The sequence below is a fragment of the Hippichthys cyanospilos genome, chromosome 6 (assembly GCF_059441005.1).
Source record: "Hippichthys cyanospilos isolate Australia breed blue-spotted pipefish chromosome 6, RoL_Hcya_1.0, whole genome shotgun sequence".
Classification (NCBI taxonomy): Eukaryota; Metazoa; Chordata; class Actinopteri; order Syngnathiformes; family Syngnathidae; genus Hippichthys; species Hippichthys cyanospilos.
Window position 1 is genome coordinate 8,655,969 of NC_142374.1, and position 25,263 is coordinate 8,681,231.

General features: G+C 40.6%; 1 protein-coding gene and 1 long non-coding RNA gene across 2 annotated transcripts in view; one reads left to right on the top strand and one right to left on the bottom strand.

Annotated features, from left to right (window-relative positions):
- Window positions 1-207: 207 nt before the first annotated feature.
- LOC148422048 (uncharacterized) lies at window positions 208-20,689 on the bottom strand. The gene is made up of 2 exons (XR_015865948.1): window positions 20,625-20,689; window positions 208-966 (listed from the first exon to the last, which is right to left on the bottom strand). It is a non-coding gene; the product is annotated as an uncharacterized LOC148422048 (long non-coding RNA).
- The window catches only part of mob2a (MOB kinase activator 2a), a 65,137-nt gene continuing 57,135 nt past the window's right edge, over window positions 17,262-25,263 (top strand). The window contains exon 1 of the mRNA XM_088417750.1: window positions 17,262-17,926. Within this exon, the coding sequence (XP_088273876.1) occupies window positions 17,910-17,926 (17 nt within the window). The 5' untranslated portion in view covers window positions 17,262-17,909. The remainder of the gene's footprint in view (window positions 17,927-25,263) is intronic.

Sequence of the window (25,263 nt, forward strand, 5' to 3'; positions counted from 1 at the left end):
GGGCGGCCTGGTGGTTAGCACATCCGTCTGACAGTTCAGAGTACTGACTTCAATTCCAGTTGGCTTGGAGTTTGCATGTTCTTCCCGAGCCCGTGTGGGATCTCTCCGGGCACTCTGGGATCCCCCCCCCCCCTCCCAAAAAATATTCATGGTACAGTGGTTCTCAAATAGGGGAACTTGAAGGAACTTCAGGGGGTACTAGAGACAAACATGCAAAAATATTTATTAAATGAATTGTTTCAGGAAAATACAAGTTCATAGACAAATGTTGAGTACGTTATTCAATTTCATTGTTGTAAAAAAAACAGATTGTTCCTCATACGAGAGTGGTTCGACTCAACTTGTCACGTGCCACCGCTCGTTACCTGTATGATTTATTTTTGTGAACACATCTCTATGATCCCAAAAGAGGACACATTAAGTTGAATGTTTTTCTGTGGATGAATATTTATTCATTATTTCTTTTTGAGAACAGACGCTTTTTTATGTTGATTATTTTGTGTGGACAAATCTTTATTGATCATTAAGTTAATGATTTATTTTTGTGACCACGTCTGACACTTAATATTGTTCATTTTTGTTGTCTTTTTTGGGGGGAGTGGAAAAATATATATGAATAATTGTTACGTTTTTTTAATAACATTTTTGGACTAATACAAATTAAGTCTGAAAGGGTCGAAAACAAATCAGACACTAATGGCATGTTTTGTTTTGTTTTTAAACCCCAAAATGCTTTGCACTGGTTAAGGGGTACTTGACTGATAGCATATTTCACAGGAGGTACATCGCTGAAAAAAGGTTGAGAACCACTTGTGTATTAGACTCTCTAAATTGTCCTTGGATGTGATTGGGTGCATGAATGGTTGTTCGTCCATGTGTGCCCTGCGAATGACTGGCAACCAGTTCAGGGTGATCCCCGCCTACTGCCCGAAGTCATCTGGGATAGGCACCAGCAAGCCTGCGACCCTAGTGAGGATAAGCAGATAGATATTCTATTTAATTGATGTGATATTGCATTGGTAATTTTTTTATTGTACGAATTAGAAAAAAAGTCATTACAGATTGAAGGGACAGAGGTATTTCTGATGACTTGTTCCTTTGTGTCACTCTGGGGTCACTGACTCATTGTCCGGTTAGCGTTACACTACTTCCTCAATTAAGTCCCAACACATTGAAGATGTTTAAGACTATTCCCCACTGTCCTTGCACTCAACCTTCTTCCTCATTCCCACTGTCAGTGGGAAGTTTGGTGTTTGCGTTCACATCAGGTGATGTGTGAACAACAGTTGCCTCTGGGGGATGAAAGAACGGGATGAGTTTGGACATGTGTGAGGTCATTGAGCTATGTGGCCCGTACCGGCCATGTAGTGTATAGTGCATTTTCTGACAGATGCAGTTCAATTTCGCCCCTCCAGACCACCGGAGGCAGTGTCTAAAGCGCGGCATAAGCCTTCACACAAGCATAGGACGAGAATGCATACTAACAAAATATCAATAGTAACACTGAGTGACCATACAGTATATTGTAAAAGGCAGTTGACCTCTCTACGAAGGCCTATAATGCTTGAGTGCGCTCGGCTCGCTTTGGCAACTCCATCTCTCACCTTTTGGTCGCTACCCGGGCTGTGGCACCGAAAGGCAAAATGGAGTATGTCTTGTCTTTTGGTTGAGCATGTCTGTAAGCTTTTTCCCTCATGTTGAGGTATTATGGGCGTGCAATAACCTACATGGTGTGCATTCACACCTTCTCCTTTCCGTGCCTCTGTCCTCAATGACTGGGTCCTTTAAGTGAGTCCTTTGTGACCTCCCTGTGGTTCCTAGGATGTTTTTTGGTTAAGGTGCAGTGGAGACCCTGGAGCGGTCACTCAGATCGCAACTGCGCTTCTGCTGTTTCCTGTCCACTTTGTGTTCCTTCTGCTGTGTCTTACTGTGCCCCACTACGGGGACACCAGTATGGGGACACAAGTTCCTTGCGGTTCCCTAAGAGATATGCTACTGAAGACCCTCGCTCTTCTCCGGTTGTGCCATCGTCAAGTGACTTTTGCTCCGCTGGTACCCCTCCAGACCCCACACACACAAACAACGTCAAGAGGCATCGGCACCGAAACCTTCTTTCGCTGGCCCCATGGCGCCGGCGATCTTTTGTGACGGCAGGCAGTCGGTCTGAGGTAGTGCCGGTTATTTGGGAAGTGGTCTCCACCAGTCTCTCAGGCTGGGGTTCTGTTTGGCAGCATAACTTTGCTCGGGAAAGTCGGTTTGCGCTGGACACCGCCGACCACATTAACAACCTGGAACTGCGTGCAGGTCATTTGGCTGTCACCCACATTCTGCCATTCCTTCGGGATCGGCACGTTCTTGTCCGATCGGACAACGCCTCTACGGTTTTCCACCATCAGGGCAGGACAAGGTCCGTGAAATTGCTGCTAGTCACCCAACACCTTCTCAAGTGGCCTGCCTCCCACCTGGCCAGTCTGCGGGTAGCCTACCCTCCGGGTATTCAGAATCTGGTGGCGGACCTTTTGTCCCACAGAGTTCCGGCGCCAGGGGAGTGGTGCCAGCACTCAAAGGTAGTACTCACAATATGGACTCAATTTTTGCTGGGCGGAGGTTGATCTTTTTGCCTTCTGATGGAAGTCATGGGTTCCTGGGACAGATGCCCTGGCGCACTTTTTGCTATTTTGTCTCCTATACATCCTCCCCCTTGATCTTTATGGTACTCCCCAACCTCACCATCTTTGTTTGTGTGTTTGGCCCCTGTTCATGCCCCGTGTTCTTGAATGTGAACTGCACACGGTGCTTGACTCCTTATGCCGGCCTCCCTCTGAACCCCTGTGAGAGGCACCTGTCTAGTGGGTGTCTCTGAAGCCAAACATGTCAGGGAGTTGCACGCTCTTTTTGTCAGCCCTTCCTGCATAAGATTCGTCGTTTTGTGTTTTAAGCACTGCTTCTGATGGTGAAGACACTTATGTATGTTAACAGCAGTTCTGAGCCTCGGATGTACCTTGTCACCCAGAATCCTCATCTCTACGCTGCTCACGCGAGTTGGTTCTAAAGGAAAGACTTTTATATAGTCACCCGGTATCACTGTTGACATTTGGTATGCGTTCTCGTCCTGTGCTTGAGCGAAGGCTTGTTCCGCGCACCGCCTCTTAATAGATCGGTATTACTCTGTGGGACGCAACAGTGTTCCGCTTTGCCCACCCTTGTCTCTTTTTTAATGACTAATTTGTTTTGTATTTCTTGTACTGCGGCTTTAGTGTTTGTGCGCAGCCCATGTCGTGTGAAATTCCCTCCACATGTCGATTTGTTTTTGCTTCCATGTGGATTGCATATACACTACTGCGAGCCCAATGCACATTAAATGCAGGGAAGACAGCTCTTTTCAATGTGCGGCTGGTTGGCGCGCTCCCGGACATGTGCGTGCATGTGTGAATGTTGCCCCTCACACTAGCCGATGATTGCTACCAGACAAGTCCATGCCGAGGGGCGGCCTGACGCCTTCCTGGCAGGCCTCCTGCATGGAAACACTTAACGAGTGTTACGTCAGCGGGACACCAGCACTCTTTTCCACTTGCACACATGTGCACTTTACTTAACATAGTTTCACCCACTTTCTCTTCTTCTACGTGTCTTTCATGTGTGCTTCTCTGAAGTGGCGTCAGCGCTGAATTGCACGCGTTTCCATGCGCCACTAGGGGAGGACTTTTTTTGGCACTGTTTACACATGGAAGACTCTTGTCCTAATTTAACCCTGAGTCAGGAAGCCTGGAAGTACTTCTGTGCCCGCCTTGTCTGCGTCGGTCCCTTCAAACGAACACCTCCGCTCTGAGTCCCAATAGGCTTTCAAGCAAGTTGAAGCAGTCTTGGTTTTTCTCACTGTAGATTACTGCCACAAAAACATTTTGAAGGGCAGCATGGTTAGCTTGTCAGCCCCCACATTTCAGTTCAGGTTTTGAATCATGACTCTGGTCTTGTTGTGTGGAATTGCTTTCTCGTGATTCTGTAATCCTCAGTTCAAAAGCAAACATGATAAGTTAATTGAAGTCTTTCCTGATCCCTGATGACCATCTTGTATCACCAGTTTTCCTTTAAATGCCCATGTGGGTTCTCTCAGGCCAATCTGGCTTCCTCCCACACGCCAAAAAATGCTTGACAGGTACATTGGACATTCTAAATGTTCCTTAGGTGTGATCAGATGCGTGAATGGTTGTTCATCTCTGTGTGCCCTGCAATTGGCTGGCAACCAGTTCAGGGTTCCTACTGCCCATAGACAGCTGGGATGAACACCAGCAAGTTTGCAAACCTAGAGAGGATAAGCGGCTACATACTAAATAAAAACATACTGAACACAAACCTGAAGACGCCATTGCCACAATTACACATACAGAAACCAATATGAAATCACGCAATTTAGTGACAAAAATCCAAATGTATTCATCAAATACAATATTAATCAGAATACTTTGTTTGGACTAGTGGGGCAGCGTATAACAAAAAGAAAATGTTTGATTATTGTATTTTGTGTTTAATAAGAATTCACTTCCTGGAATGCTTTTTAATAGATTCTGGTTCATTCTCGCATAACATTTTGTACTTTTACAGCATGGGATAAGTATACATTGAGACTAGGACTCATTATGGAAATGGAACTTAATGTCACAATTTAAAAAAAACAATTTTCTCCCTCCTCATGTTCGATCTTTTAGCCCAAATCTTAGTCATTTTGCAATTTTATGGCTCACCTCCATCCTAAATGAAGCCATTCATTAAGTAAATATTCCAGTGCTGAATTATATGGAACCTGTTTTCACGCTGATGCGCAAGTCTGGCCCAAGTGTGCTAGTAGTAGGGCCAGACACACATTTGGCACTCTTGTAGACTTGGACGAGACTTAGTGCAGGTCGACTGAGGCTGCCTGTGCCATTTGGTTGTCAAAGCAACCTGCTCCAATTGCTCGCGTGGCAAGTCCAGACGTGGCAGCAGATAGGACACAGAACTTCACCTGGGAAGAGTCTGACTTGCTTGTCCAGGAGGTGGACGCTTGAAATCTATGCAGTGAAGTAGGCACTTGGACACTTTACAGCACGACTCATGTACCCCACCCCAAAATAAAGAAATGAATGAAACCACACACACACACATAGGTGCATGTTCACACACTTATACGTGCATGCACACACACACACACACACAAACTCATAGCTCTGCCTACCCAAGGGTGGTTTGAAAAAAAGAAATACATCCACCTCATAGCTGAGGGCTCTTATGGGGACATCCAGTTTTCAATTTCCTGTTGTCAATTTGGTTTGATTACAATAGGTTTAGTTTTGAGAAGTGAGTAATTCTTCACCCCTTATTCTAAATAGTTCTAAGTCCTTTTTGCATTGAAAAATGTCTGGAATGCCTTAGGAATGTGTTGAGCTTCAGGCTGGTGTACTAACAGGCAGAAAAGTATGAATTTGTGAAAACAAGAGCAATGTCTTGAGCGTGCACCCCGTACTGTATGTGGATGAGACAATGTTGTTGTGATGCAGAAGTTTACAGTATAATGCCAGACCTGGAAGGGATATGACGAAAACACATGGGAATAAGTCTGGGAGCCTGTGTTTGAAAAGAGACAGACTACCTCAACAATGTTACCTGTGCTCCTTTTCATTTTGTTGATGAAGAATACTGTGCCACATGTGGCAGTATTTGTGCTAGTATTTGTATTTACATTGCAACAACCACCGGAAAAGCTTTGCCGGACATGGAAAAGGAAAATCAAGAAAAAAAAGAATCTAACAAGAATAACGAAGCAATCAAGACAAAAAAACTCAAACAAGAAAAAAGAAGCAAACGAGATTAGCACCTTCTCCTCCAATCAGGAGTGGGTCCACACTGGCACTCACACCTACTACTTCTGCTAGGGAAAGTTAGTTTGCTCCTGTTTATTGTTTGGTTCCTTTTTCCCTCATGCTTCTTTATTCTGTTTGCTTCCCTTTTTCTTGCTTGCATCTTTTCTTGTCTGCTTCTTTCTTCTTTGCTCTTTTTCTTGTTTGTTTCTTTTTTTCTTTTTGGCTTCTTTTTTGTGTGCTCCTCTCTTGTAAGGTGTTTTTGTTTTTTGTTTGCGATTACCTTTTTTGTTTGCTTATTTTTTTTTGTTTTTTTCACCGTACTTAAGTACAAATTAAAGCAACAATTTACTAAACAAACAAGAAATGTCATTGCCAACAAAAAAGCAAAAACACATAGCAAAGAATGAAATAAACACATGAAAATCCCATACAAAAAATCCCCCCAAATTGCAAACCAAAACCAAAACACACATTAAAAGACGAAACACACACACACAAAAATACAAGCAAAAATAACAATCAAAAGAAAGCAAAATAAATCATCACCAAACAAAAAATGTTACATAAGATGAATCCCAACAGCAAACTCAAAAACTGCAAACAAAAGAGTGACCAAAGAAGAAGGGCATTAATCTTGGGCAAAAAACAAAAAAACACTACAACAGACAATGCACACTACGAAATTAGTGATCACAATGAATCAAACAAAGAAAATTAATTTCAAACAAGAAAGCAAAAACACATTACTAAAAACAAATACCACAGCAGATCAAAAAACCATCATAAAACATCATAAAACTCCACACAGAAAGGCAAAAGCCAAAATCTTAATCCCAGCACTTCAGAACTGTCCATCATACCCTTGACCTTTATTTCATCATTCCGCCCTGTTTGTGATATGTTCTGATTACATTTATTTCATACTGCTCTGATAAATATAAAATACAATAATCACGTCAATATAGAGTAAAAAGCACTTCGAACCGTGCTTGTTTTACATCTCATTAAATTGGGCAAGCTTACTCAGTGTTGCATATATCGTGGATAGAGCAGATGCATAGAGTGCAGCGGTTAGCGTGCATGCATGTATTTGTGTGTGGAGTGTGTGGCACAGGAAACAATCCTTCTTTGGCTCGGTTGCGCAAACCTCAGGTAATCCGTTTTGATGCGGTTAGTGTTGTCATAGCCACCTGTGTGTGTGCGTATGTGTATGGTCCAAGCAGACTGGAGGGGATGTCTAGACTGGCAAATCACGAGAAAAACAAAGAAAGGCGACTCGAGGCTCACGCTGCTTCCTGGCTGGAGCTGAGCGCTAACAGAGAGGGAGCAGGCAGACATTTTCACAAGATTTATGCACATTTTAGATGATTTAGACGCTTTCAGAAACAAACGAAAATGTAGTTCTTTTTTATTCGTTTACTTTACTTGCTACTGCCATCTAGTGTTTCAGTTCATCACTTTTAACGCAGTTTTTTCAAACTTGCTTGAGTCAAGGAACACATTTTCCATGTCAAACAATTTACAGCATGCTATCAAAGAGAAATGTCATAAAAGAGTACAGTACAGTATGTACAATAAATAATGATTATGAGTGCTGATGGTCCTTATTGTTACTGGATAAACATATGACTGTTCTGGCCGCTTTTATATCTGTTCGGTCAGTCTTTTTGGAAGTTTACTCATTTATTGTCGGCCGGTTGCTCCGTAAACCAAATATCACTTCCATCGCTCCCCCGAAGAAATTAAACCTTCTTCATCCCTGCCATCTCTATATAAATAAAGATATAAAACAAAACCTCAGTCATCCTATTAAAAAAAAAAAAAAAAAAATCAATAAAAAATAAGCCCATGAAGTGGCCAGGGAAGTTTGGGCTTCCCTGCTCAAGCAGCAGCTGCCCCAGCAATCCAGCCCCGGATAAAGTGGTAGCTGATGGATGGATGGATGGATGGATGGATGGATGGATGGATGGATGGATGGATGGATGGATGGATGGATGGATGGATGGATGGGGGTGAGTTGCATTAAACTGTTTGGCATTCAAATACATAATTTCAGTTTTATAACAGTGTATAACATGTATGAGCAACTAGACTGGGAGGCGATGTAAATTCTCCGGCTTTCTCCAATTAGCCACTGTACCGCATTGGAGTTTAACAAGTTATTTTCATGGTGTTACTCTATTGCTTGATGTTCATGCCACAGGAGACCGGCAGGCTTCTTACTGTGAAAGTCGTGAACTGAACTGAGCCAATTCATACACTCAACTGTGTGTAGTCCTTCACTTACTATACTGCCAGCGCAAAGCGATTCCATATTATAGACCAGTGGTTCATTGCTTCATTGAAGATTCTTAATATCCATGAATGGAACTTGTTGTTGGTCTATCGCCTGTTAGCGTGTAAAATGTCAGTAGCACTTCTCAGTTGGCTGCTTTACAGTTCTATAAGTGCCTCTTTCTGTCTTTGTATCTCTCCCAGTATCAGCTCCATCAGCACTGTGTGCCCCGGTCAAAACACACACATCTGAACATGTGCAGACACTGCTATTTTAGTCAGCAACTGTGCACGCTGCAGTATGTATCCTATATCTCAGCGTCTGCACCTTCAAAACCACATCCCTCAGGTGAATGCGTCAGTGCTGACGCCATCTTTGCCATTCTGTTGTCTCAAATCAGCATGCCTTAATGCACATTCAAAAGCAAAGTAACATGTTCTTTTTCGTCAGCGTTAAGGTGTACTGTTTTGTTGTCATTAGATGCCGCAATTAACAGTGCTTCAATTGTTTATACATTTGTAGAGGCAGTTAAGAAAAAAAATATGGTATTCTGAATAATATTGAATTAGTGGAATTCGGATTAAGCAGAGAAATCTACCTATGTTTATCTATCTCAGGGGTCTGCCACAGCGAATACTGTGTATCGACATGGGGGGGCATAGAACATATTTTAAACATATATCATTTTTTTAACTTGCCCTTCTCTGTGAGGGTAAAAAACAAGTTAAGCACTAGTAATCCTGAGATTTAATGATGATAAAACAATTTATCTCAACACTTATGAAAATTAACATGTTACTTTACTTTTGAATGTGCAATTTCTATAATTGTAATACAAATTGAAATAGTGTATAAATGCTGATGAGGGTGTATTGAACATAACAATGTCAAGACAGATATTAGCTTGACTCTAAGAATGTATAAAGTGAAACGTGTGAGTTTCAAGATACTCCTATCATGGTTAACATTCCTAAAGATGTGACAGGTTTTTAATTGTTTTTTTTATTTATTTTTCTTAGATTGTCATTACATTGTTGTCAATCATCTTTAAATTTCATGTGCTAGCGTGGAGATTTTAATTTTTTCTCACATTGGATGGCCTGTAGATGATACTCAGCAAATCTTGTCTGATGATCGACTGCTCGGTCTCCTATCATTTGTGAACCTTTAGCCACGTGCAAGCTATTTATCTCATGTTGCTTCTGGATGGCAGTGGTTCACGTCTGATCTGCTTGAAAGACAAAACATGGAGCGGATTGAATCGCCATGGAACATTTACAGCATTAAAACAGCATGTTTTTACTGTTCCGCTTGTTATTCGCCATTTGATGTGCCAGGGGCATGAGTGCTTGCTCTCCCCCTTTTTGAAAAGCCTCAATAGTGGATGGTGTCTATGGTGCACCATTCCTTCTGTGTTCTTTTTTCCATCCTGCCCTCCTTCGTGCCTGCACTCTTGTCTGCATTGCATCAAGAAATTGCCTCTTTCCAGCCACCTTCTCCCTGAGATGATTGTGCTGGAGCCAGGTACTGCATAGTCTGCAGACATGACTAATGTGGCTAAGGCTGACTCATAAACACGCACATCAGCCGTCAGTGTGGAGCCGGGGGTGACACGAGCATACACAACAACGCACACTCTGCGAAGTATCGACGCAGAAATGGACAGACTCTGTGGTGCCATATACAGTCATGCAAATGGACATTATCGTCGTCATTGTGTATTGTGTGGTTATTATTGGTAGACTAAATCCATTAGATGAGATCAGGCTGCTAACAGTAAATAACACATGTACTGTATATGCTAAGATAGGGGAAATTTAGTTCATCTAAAAAGGTATGTTTTTGAAGAGCAACACATTTTTTTTCAATCCTCCAAAAATATCTAATCTTCTGTCATGGAAATGTTGTTTGTTAATCGCTGGCATACAAATAATTTGGTCACCAGAGCGCCTGACCACCCATCAAGTGTTGTTATCTGCCTCTTTCTGAAAATGCGCCTGAAGACATTTTGTGATTCAGCCCCACTTCCGGGATATTTTCAAGAAGGCATGTGGAAGTTCCCTGTTGTTTTATTTTGAGGGAAACAATGCATATGGCTACTTGAATACATAAACAACTGTGCAGTGCAATATTTTAACAATTCTGTTTGGTTTACATTTACAGTACTTAAAACAAATGTTTGCCTATTCAGTCTACAGTATAGAGAAAAACAACAACGTAAACTCAGATTGACCATTAACACCTATAATCAATGAAGAGTCTAAAATGAACAAAACATGCGGGATTTTAAGTCTCGCCCTACACAAACATGGGGCGAACAAGCAAACTAAACACAGAAAGACTCCATCAAAGACTCAAAGTTTTTCAGTGATAGTTTTTTAAGTGGTTTTACTGAAGAAGAGATCCAAACTTCAAGGGGGTACCGCGTTGATCCGTCACCTGCGGGTCGCACTGAGCTTTTCAGTAATTTGCTGCAGTAAATTATCTTTTGCTGTATACTCAGTATAAGGTTTTTAATTATCGTAATAGCTGTGGCATAGCTAAGATAATTTCCATTCTCCAAAGGAGTTTCACATTGTATGTGAGCGCTTGGTTAGCTATGTATATGCTTTATGCTTTTGTGCTATGGTTAAAAATGCTGGTGTTTAAAAATACAGTGTGTTTATCTCTTGTAATGTGTCAGCCTTACAATGAACCTGAAGTAGCAAATAAACAGCTTGGAGCAAGAGTGCAGTACTATTTTGGAAAACTGTGAAAAGGTCTTATTTTTATTGATTTAACGAGATCCCGTTTCTAGATAGTAAGAGAACAATAACTGCAACAAATAATCCTTTTTAAAGTGTGGTTATTATGTTTCAATGTTTTTTAAAGTTACATGTGAGGTAATAAAACAATTGTTTCCAAACGTTTTTCATTGGTTTCAGTATATCACAGGTAATGGATGTGGAGTGTAGCTGCACTCCACGGTAAACATGAGTTCATTGCACAGTAGTCCTGAGTGTTGGCACCTTTTCCCCTCATTGTCACAAAAATGTAATTGTTCCTTCTTTTGCTGATGTGTATTTGTGTGTGTGCAAGTGTCATGCTCTATTGAAAACTGTTTCTGTCTATGAACTGGTTCAAATTTGTCTAAATGACTGCTGTAAAAAAGTTCATTTAAACAACAAAGCTCGTGTTTTGCAAAGTCATATTGAAACATTCCCATAATCTTCTGAGCCATCAAGCATGTATTATTCATGCAAGAATTATGTTGGGTGTCTCCGTTTTAATGTCTGCTGATGGCTATTTGATTCACCGCTGCCAGCTATGAATAAATCACATTAGTCACCCCACAGTCGATACCTGCAGCTGCAGAGCTATGGTTACGCCAGTGTTCATTTGAGTGTACAATTGGGTGTTTTTCAGATGGCCCTCTGGTTATTTTGAAACGCTTTGACAAAGAGAAAAAATATCTAAATTCAATCTGTAGCGTGGAAATTTGGGTGTCACATTGTCTGATTCAGTGTGGCTTGCAGTCACGCAAAAGTCTGACACACACAAACATACACACACATCAAGAACATTTTCTGACAGTTTAACCTTACAAAGTCAAATATATATATATATATATATATATATATATATATATATATATATATATATATATATATATATATATATATATATATATATATATATATATATATATATATATATATATATATATATTGTGGACCACTGCTGCACAACACACAGAGATGACAAAATTAAATAAAATGGCAAATCCATATCCTGAGGTCATCAACTTAAAAAGATTTAAATATGGTGAAGATAAGACTTTTTACTTCCTCTACTTCTTTCGGCTTTTCCCTTCAGGGGTCGCCACAGCAAAACAACTGCCTCCATCTAAGCCTGTCTCCTGCATCCTCTTCTCTCACGCCAACTACTTTCATGTCCTCTTTCACTACATCTATAAATGTCCTCTTTGGTCTTCCTCTAGAAGTCCTGCCTGGCTAAAATATGCAAATCAAACCTATTACACTGAAGAACGGTTAGACGAAAATATAAAAATGGAACACCCTCTCCATTATATACTTAAACTGTAGACGTCTCGACAAAAATACATCAAAAATCAAAGAGTTTTTGCGCAAAATAAATAACTTCCAAATAATACAAATATCTGAAACTTGACGATGAAAAAACAAGCAACATCGAACTCGACGGATATGAAGTTTTCACAGCGAACAGAAGGAACAAGAGAGGAGGTAGTGTCGTGCTTTATGTTGACAAAACTCCAAGGACTAACAGGATCGAAAGTCTGACATATCCAATCCCAAACATAATGGAGTATTTAACTACAGAAATACATATTGAGAAATCAGATAATGTAATTGTAAGTTGTATTTACAGAACGCCGGAAAATGTGTGAATCTCTTAGTATGTTTAAAAAGATGTCAAAAAATACAAAGCTACAAAAATACCAACAAAACGAAACCCAAATAACTGTACAATACCTTCATGCTTCATCCTCTCTTCCATCAATAACAGATATTTCTTTTTTTTTCTATATGCTATTACTGGATCACATGATTTTCCTATTTTTATTATTGTTATATACATGTTAATGTCTTTTATTTATAGAAAACAAGGGGGTAGGACTTGATACATTTTTGTAAGATTTTAAGGTCTTCCTACTCCTTTGAAAATAAAACTATACTTTTCATAATTAATATGTATTGATCTTTTTTTAGGTTGTGTTTATTTTGATGAAATGTGTGTTTACATATTCATTGTTTATATGTTCAATAAATCAAATCAAATTTTTGTTTCATATTAAAAAGGGTTGTCTTACAGCATACAGCTGACCCTCCAAAGTCAAATGATTAGAGTTTACCAAAATGTTTTGAGAAAAAATATATGCCTCAGACATCAAGCACTCATCAATGCCAAACTTGCTTTCAGACAGATTCTCCCATTCCATTACTTGACAAACTGATTTTTATTTCTGTAGTTCCCCAACTGAACTGATACAAACATTAATGAAACTAACCTGCCAATATCTTATTTGAATGAGATAAAAAATTAAATGTCATGTAGAACTAGCAGTCAAATGGCTTTTTATTGAACTACATTCATACAATTTGTATCAAACTAAATCAACAACCTTATAACCATGTGAACTCAGTAGCATCTCTCTTTTCAGCATCAAGTTGGACGTTGTGGAATGGGGAAATATCGACCCCCCCACACACACAAGCACACACACACACACACACACACACACACATACACAGCCTATTATTGACAAGAGGATGGATTTCAGGAAGTGACCTTGACTTACTAAAAGGAGCACCTGACCAGAGGCAGGCTATATTTCCCACAGTGGGCACATCTGTGGTGACACCCGGCCCTCTGGAAACAAAATAACAGTTGGTAAACAAAGCTCGGTGGAAGCTTCATACCTGATCAAGGACACTCCTGCACACCGTACACGTTTTGGTTTTTAATGCAACGTATATGCACTTGGGAACTGAGGCAGCTTGATGGAATTGAATACTTGGCCATAACTCTGATTGTTGTGAGTGAGAATAGTTGTTAGTATCTGTGTGGCAACCAGTCCAAAATGTGTGCCATTTCATAACATATCACAACTCATTGGTGAAACATTGGAGACAACTATGAAAAACTAAATCTGAATTTCCCCTGTGGGGTTCAAACGAATTCTTTAGACTCTAAATAAGTGAGAGATCCACGGAGTTGGACTTTCAGAGTTGTACTTGAAGTCATCCATGATGACTGTTTATATTTTTGGGCATTTTTTTTTTTTTTAATGCTTTGCCTTTTGTTATGAAATGTGTGCCATTTCATAACATATCATAACATATCACAACTCATTGGTGAAACATTGGAGACAACTATGAAAAACTAAATCTAAATTTCCCCTGAGGGGTTCAAACGAATTCTTTAGACTCTAAATAAGTGAGAGATCCACGGAGTTGGACTTTCAGAGTTGTACTTGAAGTCATCCATCATGACTGCTTATATTTTTGGGCATTTTTTTTTTTTTTAATGCTTTGCCTTTTGTGGTTCGACTCTCAACGTTTGTGGAGGACTATTTGTTCATAAGCTGTGCCTGTGCTTAGAAATAGACGTTGCCTACTGCCTTTTACAAGTTTTCATCACTGGGACCCTGTAAAGCAGACTAAATAGCAGGCCCGACACCAAGTGGTTGTGAACATGTTACCCAACACTGCCATCACGTGGCAATATATAGAATCACCCTACATGCGATTTTTTTAACGCATAATTCTCATTTTTTAGTTATGTCATCCATCCATTTAGACGTGCTAAAATATATTTTTAATTTATGTACGTATTTAAATAATAGCATTGTAGCTCAAAGTTACAAAAGTAAATGTAGATGTCTATAAAATAATTTCAAAAGCATAACATATAGCGTTTGCATTACCTTCTCCACAATGCGGGCCTCACAGTCGAGAGGTCAAGCATGTTGTCTCTGCCCTTCATATTTCTGATTCTTCAGAAGAATTCAATCAGCTTCAATTCAAAAGAAGCACAGGCAGTACAGATACAAATATTTGTCCCTTTTGTCAAATGTGACCTTGTGTGGGTTTTCTTCAGGCACTCCCAACTTCATCCCTCATTCCAACAACTTGCATATAATGTTGATTCAAGAATTTCCCGCTGTCTGGCAACGACCTTTATCACCAATTTACTGTTATTGTGAATGGTTGTTTATTTATGTACCCTAAAACTGGAGGGATAACACAAAGAAAATCAATGTATACTGTTGAGCTAAATCATGTGTTTGTGGAAGCTACAGCAAATAACGTAACTTAAATATTAGAGGCAGCTGCAATAGCTTTGTATTCATTCAATATTTCAAACTACCATAGTGGAGCTTCTGTTGATGATGTGCTATCAATGTTAATTGAAACTGGTGATATTGTACATAAATTATTCAAAAATTGCACAGTATACAAAAACAAAAAAAAGAAAATAGTGTTTGATGGGGTTGCATTATGCACTGCATGCATTTTCTCATGCTGATCTCCTAGCCCTCAATTACAAATGTCTATGGAACATTTTACAGGGATTTCTGTTTTAACTGATGATGTTCATCTGTCTGAGAGAAGTCTAGCAGGTGGATCCACTGTTACTTATGATGAAAGACATAAAACATGGTTTATTCTTTTGGACCGCGGCCTGTATGTGAGCTCATTTATGATCATATAACTGGAAGTTACTGGAAGTGCCTGCCACCTCCACAGTTTTACAGCGAGAGGTCAGTGCACATGGATGCCTTCCAAAGAAGAAATATGGCATTCACTGACATTTTGCTGGGACTTGTTTGATTGTGATGAATGCCACAAGGAAGCTCACTAAGATAGACAAAGGCATTACTGGCTCCATTAGGCATACAGTGTTTAATCTGTGTTATTTTGTTTTTGCATAGATGCCATGATATAATGCAATTGGAGAGAGAAGAAAGTAGCATGCACAGGTAGTTTGTAGGACGCGGATGACCTCCTGAAAAAAAGTGATTACAAAATAGAGAACATATTTTTTATTAGGCATACATTTTTACCTCTAAGTATGAGGCACATATTTTTGTCTTCAAAGAATGCAAAAGCATCATGATACACAGTGGAAACTCCAAAACAATGTAAAATTATACAGTATTTCAGAATTTTGCTAAAGTCATGACACATAAGACATTGGCGGCAATGTGAATTTATTGGATAGAATTATAAATTGAAAATGCAGTTTGTTGAAAATTCTGTATGCCTCTTTGCAGTCCTATGTATCAAGACTTTGGGGGAACCCTGTACAAATACATAATCATTTGGTCACCATAGAAGAGAACATTGCTTTAGGTCAGAACTACAGTATAAGACAACGTAACAAGTATAACAGCTATAGCTGCACTCGAATGCCTTCAAATGTCAACATTGACTAGATGATGCAATTTGATTCCACGCTTTGAAAGGAATCATTAACTAAGGCTGACGCACCCAAATTCTTTTTTTTTGCGTGCAAAATCTATTTTTGCAAATAAGCGTGTCAATTACATGAATTTGTGCACGCAAAATGAATGTGAATGTCAAGTCAATTTTTGAAAACAACAGTTTTCCAATGTAGAGTATGCATTCTCCCCATGCTTATTTTGTTTGTTTGTAGTCGTTTGCACACATGCCACCTTCCTCACACATTTCGAAACATGTATGTTGAACCCTAAATTTTACATAACTCTGCATGTTGGTGAACAGGGCTGTTAATTGTCTACCTTTTGGCCACTTCAGTCCCTAGTAACCAGTCCCGATAAAACTGCAGACAAATTGTGACTGACCATGAGGACCTCATATCGGCACATAATACCGTTGCCACTTTCGGTTTGATCCATCAGGGGTCGCCACAGCGAGTCACTCACGTGATTTATCTGGCAGTTTTCATGAGGACGCCTTTCCTGAATCCTGACAGAGCCACTTGTATAAATGATATTATTAGCCTACTTATTGGGGCGGGCGTTTACAATTGACAACCACTCAGTGTGTATGAAAGGCAACAGTATGTACCACAAAGCAAAGTCAACACATGAAAAAAACAACGACATAAAATATAATATACGGGGGCAACGTAGAGCAAATTGAGCAAAACGTTAATTTAAGCATCCCTAAATATGATCCCCAAAAAGATGAAAGGCGAGGTAGTGGAGAGAGAAAAAAAAACTATGATGGCCCAATCACGCAAGAGTATCAGATCATAGCACTCCCAAAGGTCGCTCGCTCTGACGTCATTCCCAAAATGCTAACAGTCACTAGGGTGGCATATTTGCAGTTTCTCCCGAGAACCAATCTCTCCTTTCTTCCCCCGCCCCCATATCAATTCGGGCCACAAATCATTGCACTTTTTGGCATTTCAAATTACTGACAGCATTTTCACATATACTCATAGCGATGCAGTTTACAATATTTAACTTCGCATGTTCTATACACGATGAATCCAGAAGATGACAAGGTTACAAGTATTTGCAATAAAACAAACCCCAAACTAATGAGTCAAGTAAGGCACGCTATGGAAAAAGCTCGTGCGGTGTATGCTTCAAAGCATCAAATGCGATCTAGACGTTTGTTTCACTGCTTGCAACGTTCCACAGACGTACGCGAGTTGCGCGCACAGGAGCGGCAGAATCCGAGTGACTCGGCTCGGTTCAGCTCAGCTCACTCAGCTCTGTGTTTACTTCCGGACCTCGACGTGAGAGTGGCTCACAGGCAGACAAGCAGCAGCAGCAGCAGCAGCAGCGGCGGCGGCGGCGAGCAGCCTCGCTAGTCGCTGGACCTTCAAGCTGTCAGCTAGCACCGCACCATTCATCCGAGCTTTCATGACAGAGCTCACAGGCTTTTGCCCAACGGCATCTCGGCAGCGTTCATTCAGCGCACCGCTCCGGACCCCCTCGCCTCGATCGCATCCAGCCGGCTCTGCGTGCGGTTCCCCGGCTCAAAGTCGCTCAATACTTCCAAGCTGCCCCGCTGAGCAGCTGCCTGTAATAGTGCCTCTTCATGCTTCGTGCTAGCAGAAGAGCACAAGGACGTCCACTCGGAGTGTGAGCGCCCTTATCTGACTGGACGGCCGGGGGGAGAATCATCCGAACCCCGGGCAGAGCGACGAGACTCGGCGACGCAAGGCAAGCCGGGCAGCGAGGCATTCGGCCGGATAAAGTAAAGGGGGGGTCGCCTCCGACTCCTGGCGTTATCCCCTACTAGCTAGCCTAAGCTAAGCTAGCTCCAAACAGCATCATGGACTGGTTAATGGGGTGAGTACACAACTCTTCCTCTCATTTGACAAGTCCCCTACACACGGGGTTTCGTTGCTGACACCTTGGCCTTGTCGTCACTTTATTTGTCAACATTCTTGTAGACTGTCGTATTGAATTATCTTACATTTGAGCCCGGACGGGCTAGCTCGATAGCTAAGCTGCCAGTGGGCTCCACCTGCAAAGATAAATCGACCTAAGCAAGGAGTGAGAGTTTTTGTTCTCGTATTTCCACGGCCTCTCGCCATCTGTCCGGAAACGACAGCACTCACATTAGGTCCTGTCTTTGCCGAGGACAGTTTGTTGCACGAGGTGCTTATTTATAGCGATGATTAACTCGGCAAAGTGGCTAACATTAGCGGTGTCCTGCTAAGGCGGCTATGGCCAGCTGAGTGCAAGGTGCTCCTCTCAGGCTCGCACTCTACGCCAAGCCGCTCTCAACTGCTGTTGACCTAAGACCTGCAATTGCTTAGTGTCGACCCACTTTTCGAAGAGTTACAAAGATTGTATATTGTTCAAATATCGCCAGTGAAAGAATATTTACGTTTTCGAAGTGTTTTTCAGAGCACGATGAAGGCGAGGATGAACCTAACTGCGTTTCCCTCAAACGTGAATGCAATAATTAAATACCGCTCCTCTACAAAACGTAGCCCCAGAATTTCACTTGCAGCTCTGGCCTGCTGCATCTTTTTACAGGTCACATGAGAGATGAGAGCAGATTATGAGCGTAGACTTTGTTACTTGCCAAAATACAATAACTGCCAAATGTTTTCCATTTGTGAAATGGGTTATTTTTTTAAATGTTGGGATATTGCAAACATTTTTGCTACAGTTGACACTTTTAAAATGTGTCCAATAATCAAATATACGCAAACAGGTAAAATGAACTCTTCATGAATCAACTTTTGTGTGTGTTTATGTAAACTCACATTTATGTGAGTGATGCAAGTCGACCATAACATATCATATAAATTTGACACCCCTGCTGTACAGTTTACAGAAGAGTTCCAATGTTGAGTTGTAATGGTAGTGATATATTACAAAATTGTGCATAAGTGTGAACATGCCTCAGGCTATCAGCAACTTACGCTAGCACAGTATCTGTCACAATTACAGTAAAATAAACTCGTCTACCATTCAGTACTACTGATTCAAATATTTGAATAAAAAAACACATCTCTGCCATAAATATGAAACCATAGAAAACAGTTAGCAATATAACACATTAACTGAGTGTTTCTTCTTGTGTCACATAGCGATGGATTCTTAGCTACTGCACAACCTAGTTCATCGTGTACTGTCCGTAACCTCAAAATGTCACATCTTACTGTCACAAACGGACGAGCCACTTTTTTTTTTTTTTTGCTACCTGTCCACGACCCAACCGTAATGGATTCATGACCCATTTTTGGGTCTCAATAAACAAGTTGTGAAAGTTTGCTCTATGCTATTGCTATTAGGAGGTATGCCAACTTACCCAGTGGTTTCCTTGGGACCTGGCAACGGTCCTGTTTTGTTAGGATCAATGATTGGCTTGTAAAAACATCACTGAAATGGTTGAAAGACACATTCACCTCAACAACAAACCCATCTTGCAGTAAACTCTTTTAGAGTCGTTTCTTTGTGTGGCATTTTAACTTATATCAGATGTACCGGGTAGTCTTGTTTGTGAGCATGATAATGTAAAGTAAGGTCTTCCTGTGCTGGGATTGTTACAGTATTGCGTTACATCTGTGCTTCTGAATTTTCCCATTTGACGTTATTTTCTTTAAAATAAAATGAATGTAATTGGTTTTATAGATGTTGAAAAGTAAGCTGAGAGTCAATTTGTTTTGGTAGCTGCTTACAGTATTTGCAGGCTGTGTGTGTGTCCATGTATGTGTGTTTGTATGTATCACAGAGCAGTCAGGGCAGAGGAAAGGAGGGGTGGAGGACTGCTGTCTGGGCTGTTACTCCACCATGTGACATTTTGGTTGCAAGATAAGGCTCAGCAATACGCACACAACCACAATATCAGCTACTTCACACTAGTTCCATTTTTGTTCATGTCTTGTGCATTTTGGCTCTCAAGTTACAAAAGGCAGCCTTGAGCATGGTCTGATGTTGAGCCTGGGCCACCATGAGCCATATTGTGGTGGCCCTGCTAGAACCCGTACTGGCCCTGTGTATTAATCATATAATACAATAAGTTTAAATAATTAATAATTAATAAATCATCTTACGACCGTTTAAGTGAAATTGGACAATTTCCCACCAAACAGCAAATGAAGTCTCGCGGCACAGAAAGTGCAGTGGCACACTGGTCAGAAAGCAGTGTTTTTTTTCCTTAACGTGAGACCACAGGTTGGAGGTGTTTTTGTTTTTTGTTAATTTTGCTCCTATGCTGATTCCACCATTGCATGTTTTGTACACAGCCTTCCCTGGTGTTGTTGACCAAATGAAATACTGCCAGACTGCACTTTTAGACTTATGTGCATCCATTTTTAAAAAGACTTTGACAAATATAAGAGAGAAGTGTTAAAGGTGGGGCCCACATGCGCGGCCGTCTGCCTCTTTTCGTCCGCGATCAAACCCGGAAACGGAAATGCATCATCAGCAAAACCAGAAGTACTTCTATCAACTAAACGACGAAAATATGGCTTAATATCGATACTCACGTGTGTGATATATGTGTGAAATATAAGAAAATGAAACTTACGGCATTCCTCCCTGATAATGCACTGAGGATGGCGTCAGATAGCATTAGCATGCTCTTCGACGAGTACGGCCCCCTCTAAGCTGCTGCTAGCTGATGATATAGTTAATGGGCACCCCTGGTTTAGTCAGTGTATTGGTCATGGTTATTCTGTTCAGCCTTCAAGTGTGGTGTGCTTTCAGTTTTTACCCAATGTCCAATTATGTTTGATAATATTAAAATAATAAACACTGACACAATCACCTTTTCAAAGTCCATATTTAGCATGACACCCAAACTTTCAAACAGTCCTACTTTCTGTACAGTATGTTAGGAATTCATGTCATGTCACATGTCTGCTGATAAAGCCTGATGGCATCTTTTAAATGTCGACAGCTTGTGCTTGACTCCATGTTGCAGGCATTTGGGTTGTCCACGAGCCCAACAATTTGCTGGTACATTTGATTTGAGGAGATTCGCTTTCAGTACACAATGGCAGCTTGAATGTCGAACGCAATCTTTTTGAAGATGCTTAACCTTTTAACATTCTTACTCTACTTTTTCTACTTGGGATCATGACTGTATTCACTCTGCCAAAATTTGTGGAGGTACAATTTCAAATAAAGAATGGACAAACAATAGTGTTAGAAGGAGAGCTAGCACACTAAGAGAGGTAAATATAGAAGTCCATGTTGGAGTAGTATTTGATGAGGTATTAGAAGCAATGGAGACATTAGCAGGTGCTGGGAGAAGGAATGGAGTAGTTTACGCGAAAGTAGGAAGCTCCTGGGGGAATCAAATGGAGCTGATAACAACACTTCCCTAATAGTGGCAAGATAAAGGAATGAGATGGTTTTGAAGTTCAAAATATGTGGAAAAAGCTTTGTTTCTCTGCACGGGCATCCGGGAGATAATGTGCTCCAATAATCCTTGTTGTTATTTTTGCACTTGCCGCAATTTGTTTGCAAGTCAGACGCTACTCAGACAGTAAGCATTATTTCCATGCTGAATGACCTCGTTTGTCTGGTTTCATACTTAGACAGGACATTGAATCACCAGAGAGATGCGCTCCATCTAAATGTGTCTTTTCCTGCCTGGTGAAATGGGTGGCTTTGACAGATGTTTAATTGCCTTGATTTTGAGTGATGGCTCTGTAATGCTGGTCTAAGAGCAAAGGAATGGAAAGTGCAGGACCTCAGTAGCTGTAGCTACAGGCTGCCCAACCCAACCTATCCATAGTCTGAATAAACCTTCAACTTGCTCCCCATTTGCTACCCAAAAAAAATATGATTTTATTGACTAGTATGACTTACTAGATGGTAGAAAATAGTGAGGTAAACCCAGAATGGATGATGTAATGTTCGCAAATGAAAACCTGTGATCTAGTCAAGCCCCAACAAATAAACTGTGATATATAGAGGAAACGCTGTACTTTGAAAATGAGCTGTTATTACAACAGTTTTGTTGTTTTAGTTACATAATTATTTTAATTTAGCATGGTAAAGGTTTGTTATTTTATTACATGCTGTATTATATATTTAATTTAAAAATAAAATGTTTTATAATGTTGAAAAAAATATTTTAAAATTATATGTTATGAGCTGTAATTTCAATATTCATATTTTGCCCCCCCCCCGCCCCCCCCCCCCCCCCCCCCCCACACACACACACACACACACACACACACTTAGGGCGTGGGGGCTTTAGTTTGGTTTCCCTGACTCATCTACACTTCAGTCATTCTGAGAGCAGAGTCCACTGTTCAACCTGTCCCCCTTGACTCAAAAGTCAGCATTCAATTGAAATGGACCCATATCAAATAACACCCCCAACCAGCATTTCCTGCTGAGCCACAAAAGTTTTTTTCAGTCACAACACATTCATGGTTTGTCCAATGAATTGAGTTTACCACAGGTGGACTACAATGAGCCTTTAGAGGCCTCTCAAGGCTGAAAAGTTTTTTTCTGAGCTTCGTGTCAAAGGCTGTGAATATTTATGTACATGTGACTTTTTTTAGTTGTATTAAAAATAGGACCAAAAAAGTCACGTTGTTATTGTGGGGTGCTGTGTGGAAAAAAACTCTACGTATAAATCAAGATTGTCATTTACTACAATTCAGAATCTATGTAATATATCCCAAAATCGGTTTTATGATTAAATAACTATAATAAAACAACTTGCCTCCTGTCAGCTTCTCTGTAACAACGCTAGATGCACACTGCTTATTTTAAAGAATCTAACATCCAAAACATATTTTGGTATGAATAAACTTTTTCATTTTAGTAAATGATTACTTCCGTGTTGCTGTATGTAAAAAAAATTAAACATTGGGAAATCCCAAATTAAGGGTTTGATGGGTAAAGGCAATTAGCAATACTGTAAAGTTTGATAAATAGCTGGTGTTCCAATTTCTGTGTCTCGTCCTGTATTTGCCAAAACAGTCCTCCCCAAAATACCCTAATGAGAAGGAAGGACATTTGGATAAAGGCTGTGACGTCAAGTCGTTGACAGGGCCATTCCTTGTTGCACCAAGTGATACGCCAGATCCTTGTTGTTATCGCTAAAAAGGCGTACTCTGACGAAAGTCAAAAAGAAATGGACCAACATGGATGTTATTTGAGCCAGAAAGGAACTCTGATTCAGAATCTGGCAATGAAAGTGGCAAGGCTGATTTTTCAGATGAAGAAAATGTCATGTTGAAGGGAGAGCCGAGCCAGGGCATAGAGAGAAGGAAGGCTCCTGCTTTGATCAGATCCCAAATTCTGTTTGATGTTAAGTGTGTTTGTTGCCATCAACACCAATTTGCAGTGTATAAAATTGAAGAAAATTGACTAAAATGCTTAAATTGACTCTAACTGGTAAGTTTTTTGACACGGTTGAAATGTAATCCAGACATTGCCCTGCAAAATCTTGCCAGCACGCATTTTGCAGCACTTAATACTCTGTTTAACTTTCCTCGCAGTCAGTCAGTCAATATTCTCCCAGACTATAGGTGGCAGTAAGTGGAATCTAGACGCAACACTACTCTATAACAGGTAGAAAATCCTAATAGATTCAAACAATCTAAATACTTCCAAGCTCTTTTTTTTTTTTTTTTTTTTTTTTTTTTTTTTTAGCAGACTCCTCATCTCTTCCCAGCGTGCATGCTCGCCAGGAGTTGTTTACAGTATTTAGGTCACATCTCTTCCCAGCGTGCATGCTCGCCAGGAGTTGTTTACGGTATTTAGGTCACGGTAGTCATTTTCGGACGAACCATGAACGTGTTTGTACCAGCGAACTTCCATGAGCAGTAGTTCGTCCGCCATGTCTTCCGCGCATAAAAAAATACCGAAAGGTACGCGTTGTGGAAAATATGGCCCGCGCAGACGCCGCACGGAGGGATGTGGTTGCTGAAATTATGCCATTTTGAAGCATGGAGCTGGCAGACGCGTCAAGCATTAACCAAGCTTTAGGCACACAAAAGTTTTTCCTCTTGTTATTAGGGCATCCATACACTTTGCATTGCGTGTTTATCATGTTCATGGAATGTAATCCTGTGCAAGCTAGTGCTACCTAATGGCATCCATAATTGCCTATCAACGACTCTACCTCACGGCTCAGCCTCCAGGAAAAAATATATCGGCTGCAGCCATGGAGTCTCTGACAAAAAGTTTTGTAGGCTCTTATAAACTTGATTTCATAAAGCCAACGTAAAACAAAATACAATTGGATGCCATTTTTCCATGCAGTTGAAGCTAATACTGGCCTGGTGATAAACAGACATTTTTGCAGCTCTTTTAAAATTGGAATTTGGAAAACTGCAAAATTAAAATTTGCAAAATTCGTCAGGAAATGCCCGATCACAATTTTGTTCTTGATATAAAATATTATTAACCCCCTCAAATTGGTAGTCACTGAGTAACCCCTGGATTCTTGTTTCCAGGGTCAAACCATAAACTGAGAATGTGTCTTCTCATATGCCCACATTACTTGGACTGACCTAGCCTTCACTTAGCCCCTTGGTTAAAAAGAGTCATGATGATTGGAACATGCTTCCCACATCTATGTTATGTCTAGGTTCCAACTAAAGGTGATGCAATTGAACTGTAATTTAATGGCTAGTTTTCATATATGAGATGTTTTAGAGCAAGACAGAAAGGGAGTGATGGTCATAAGGTGGAAAAGAAAAACCGAGAATGTACAGTTGGAGAAAGAGCGAGAGGAGGCAAATGATAGTGCAGCTCAAGCGTTAGGTGAGGTATGGAGATTGATGAGGAAGCTGCAGCACGGGTCAAAGAGTTAGACTGGAAACAGCAGAGGTCTGCAATAGAGGACAGAGGGGGAGATTTAACTGCTGGGGCCCAGGGTGCCAGACACAGACACATGAGCCGTATGCCAGCCAGGAAAAGATAGTGACCCCACTGGACATGGTGTATATTTAAAAAGGGCTAAAGATATGGAAGGGCTTTTGTACACCTGAAAAATAGTTTTAATCAATATTTCTACATAGCTATAATTGCCCTCTGACAACGACAAGTAGGCCTCAGTTGAGTTAATGGATGTGTCCAGAGCTCTCAGGCTGTTAGCACTGGTGTAAGCTCACAATAGATTTGCCCTTGGCAGTTGGGGCTAGGCCACAAGGCTGGTCTGAAGTGTAATTGGATTAGAGATCTTTTTGTTGCAT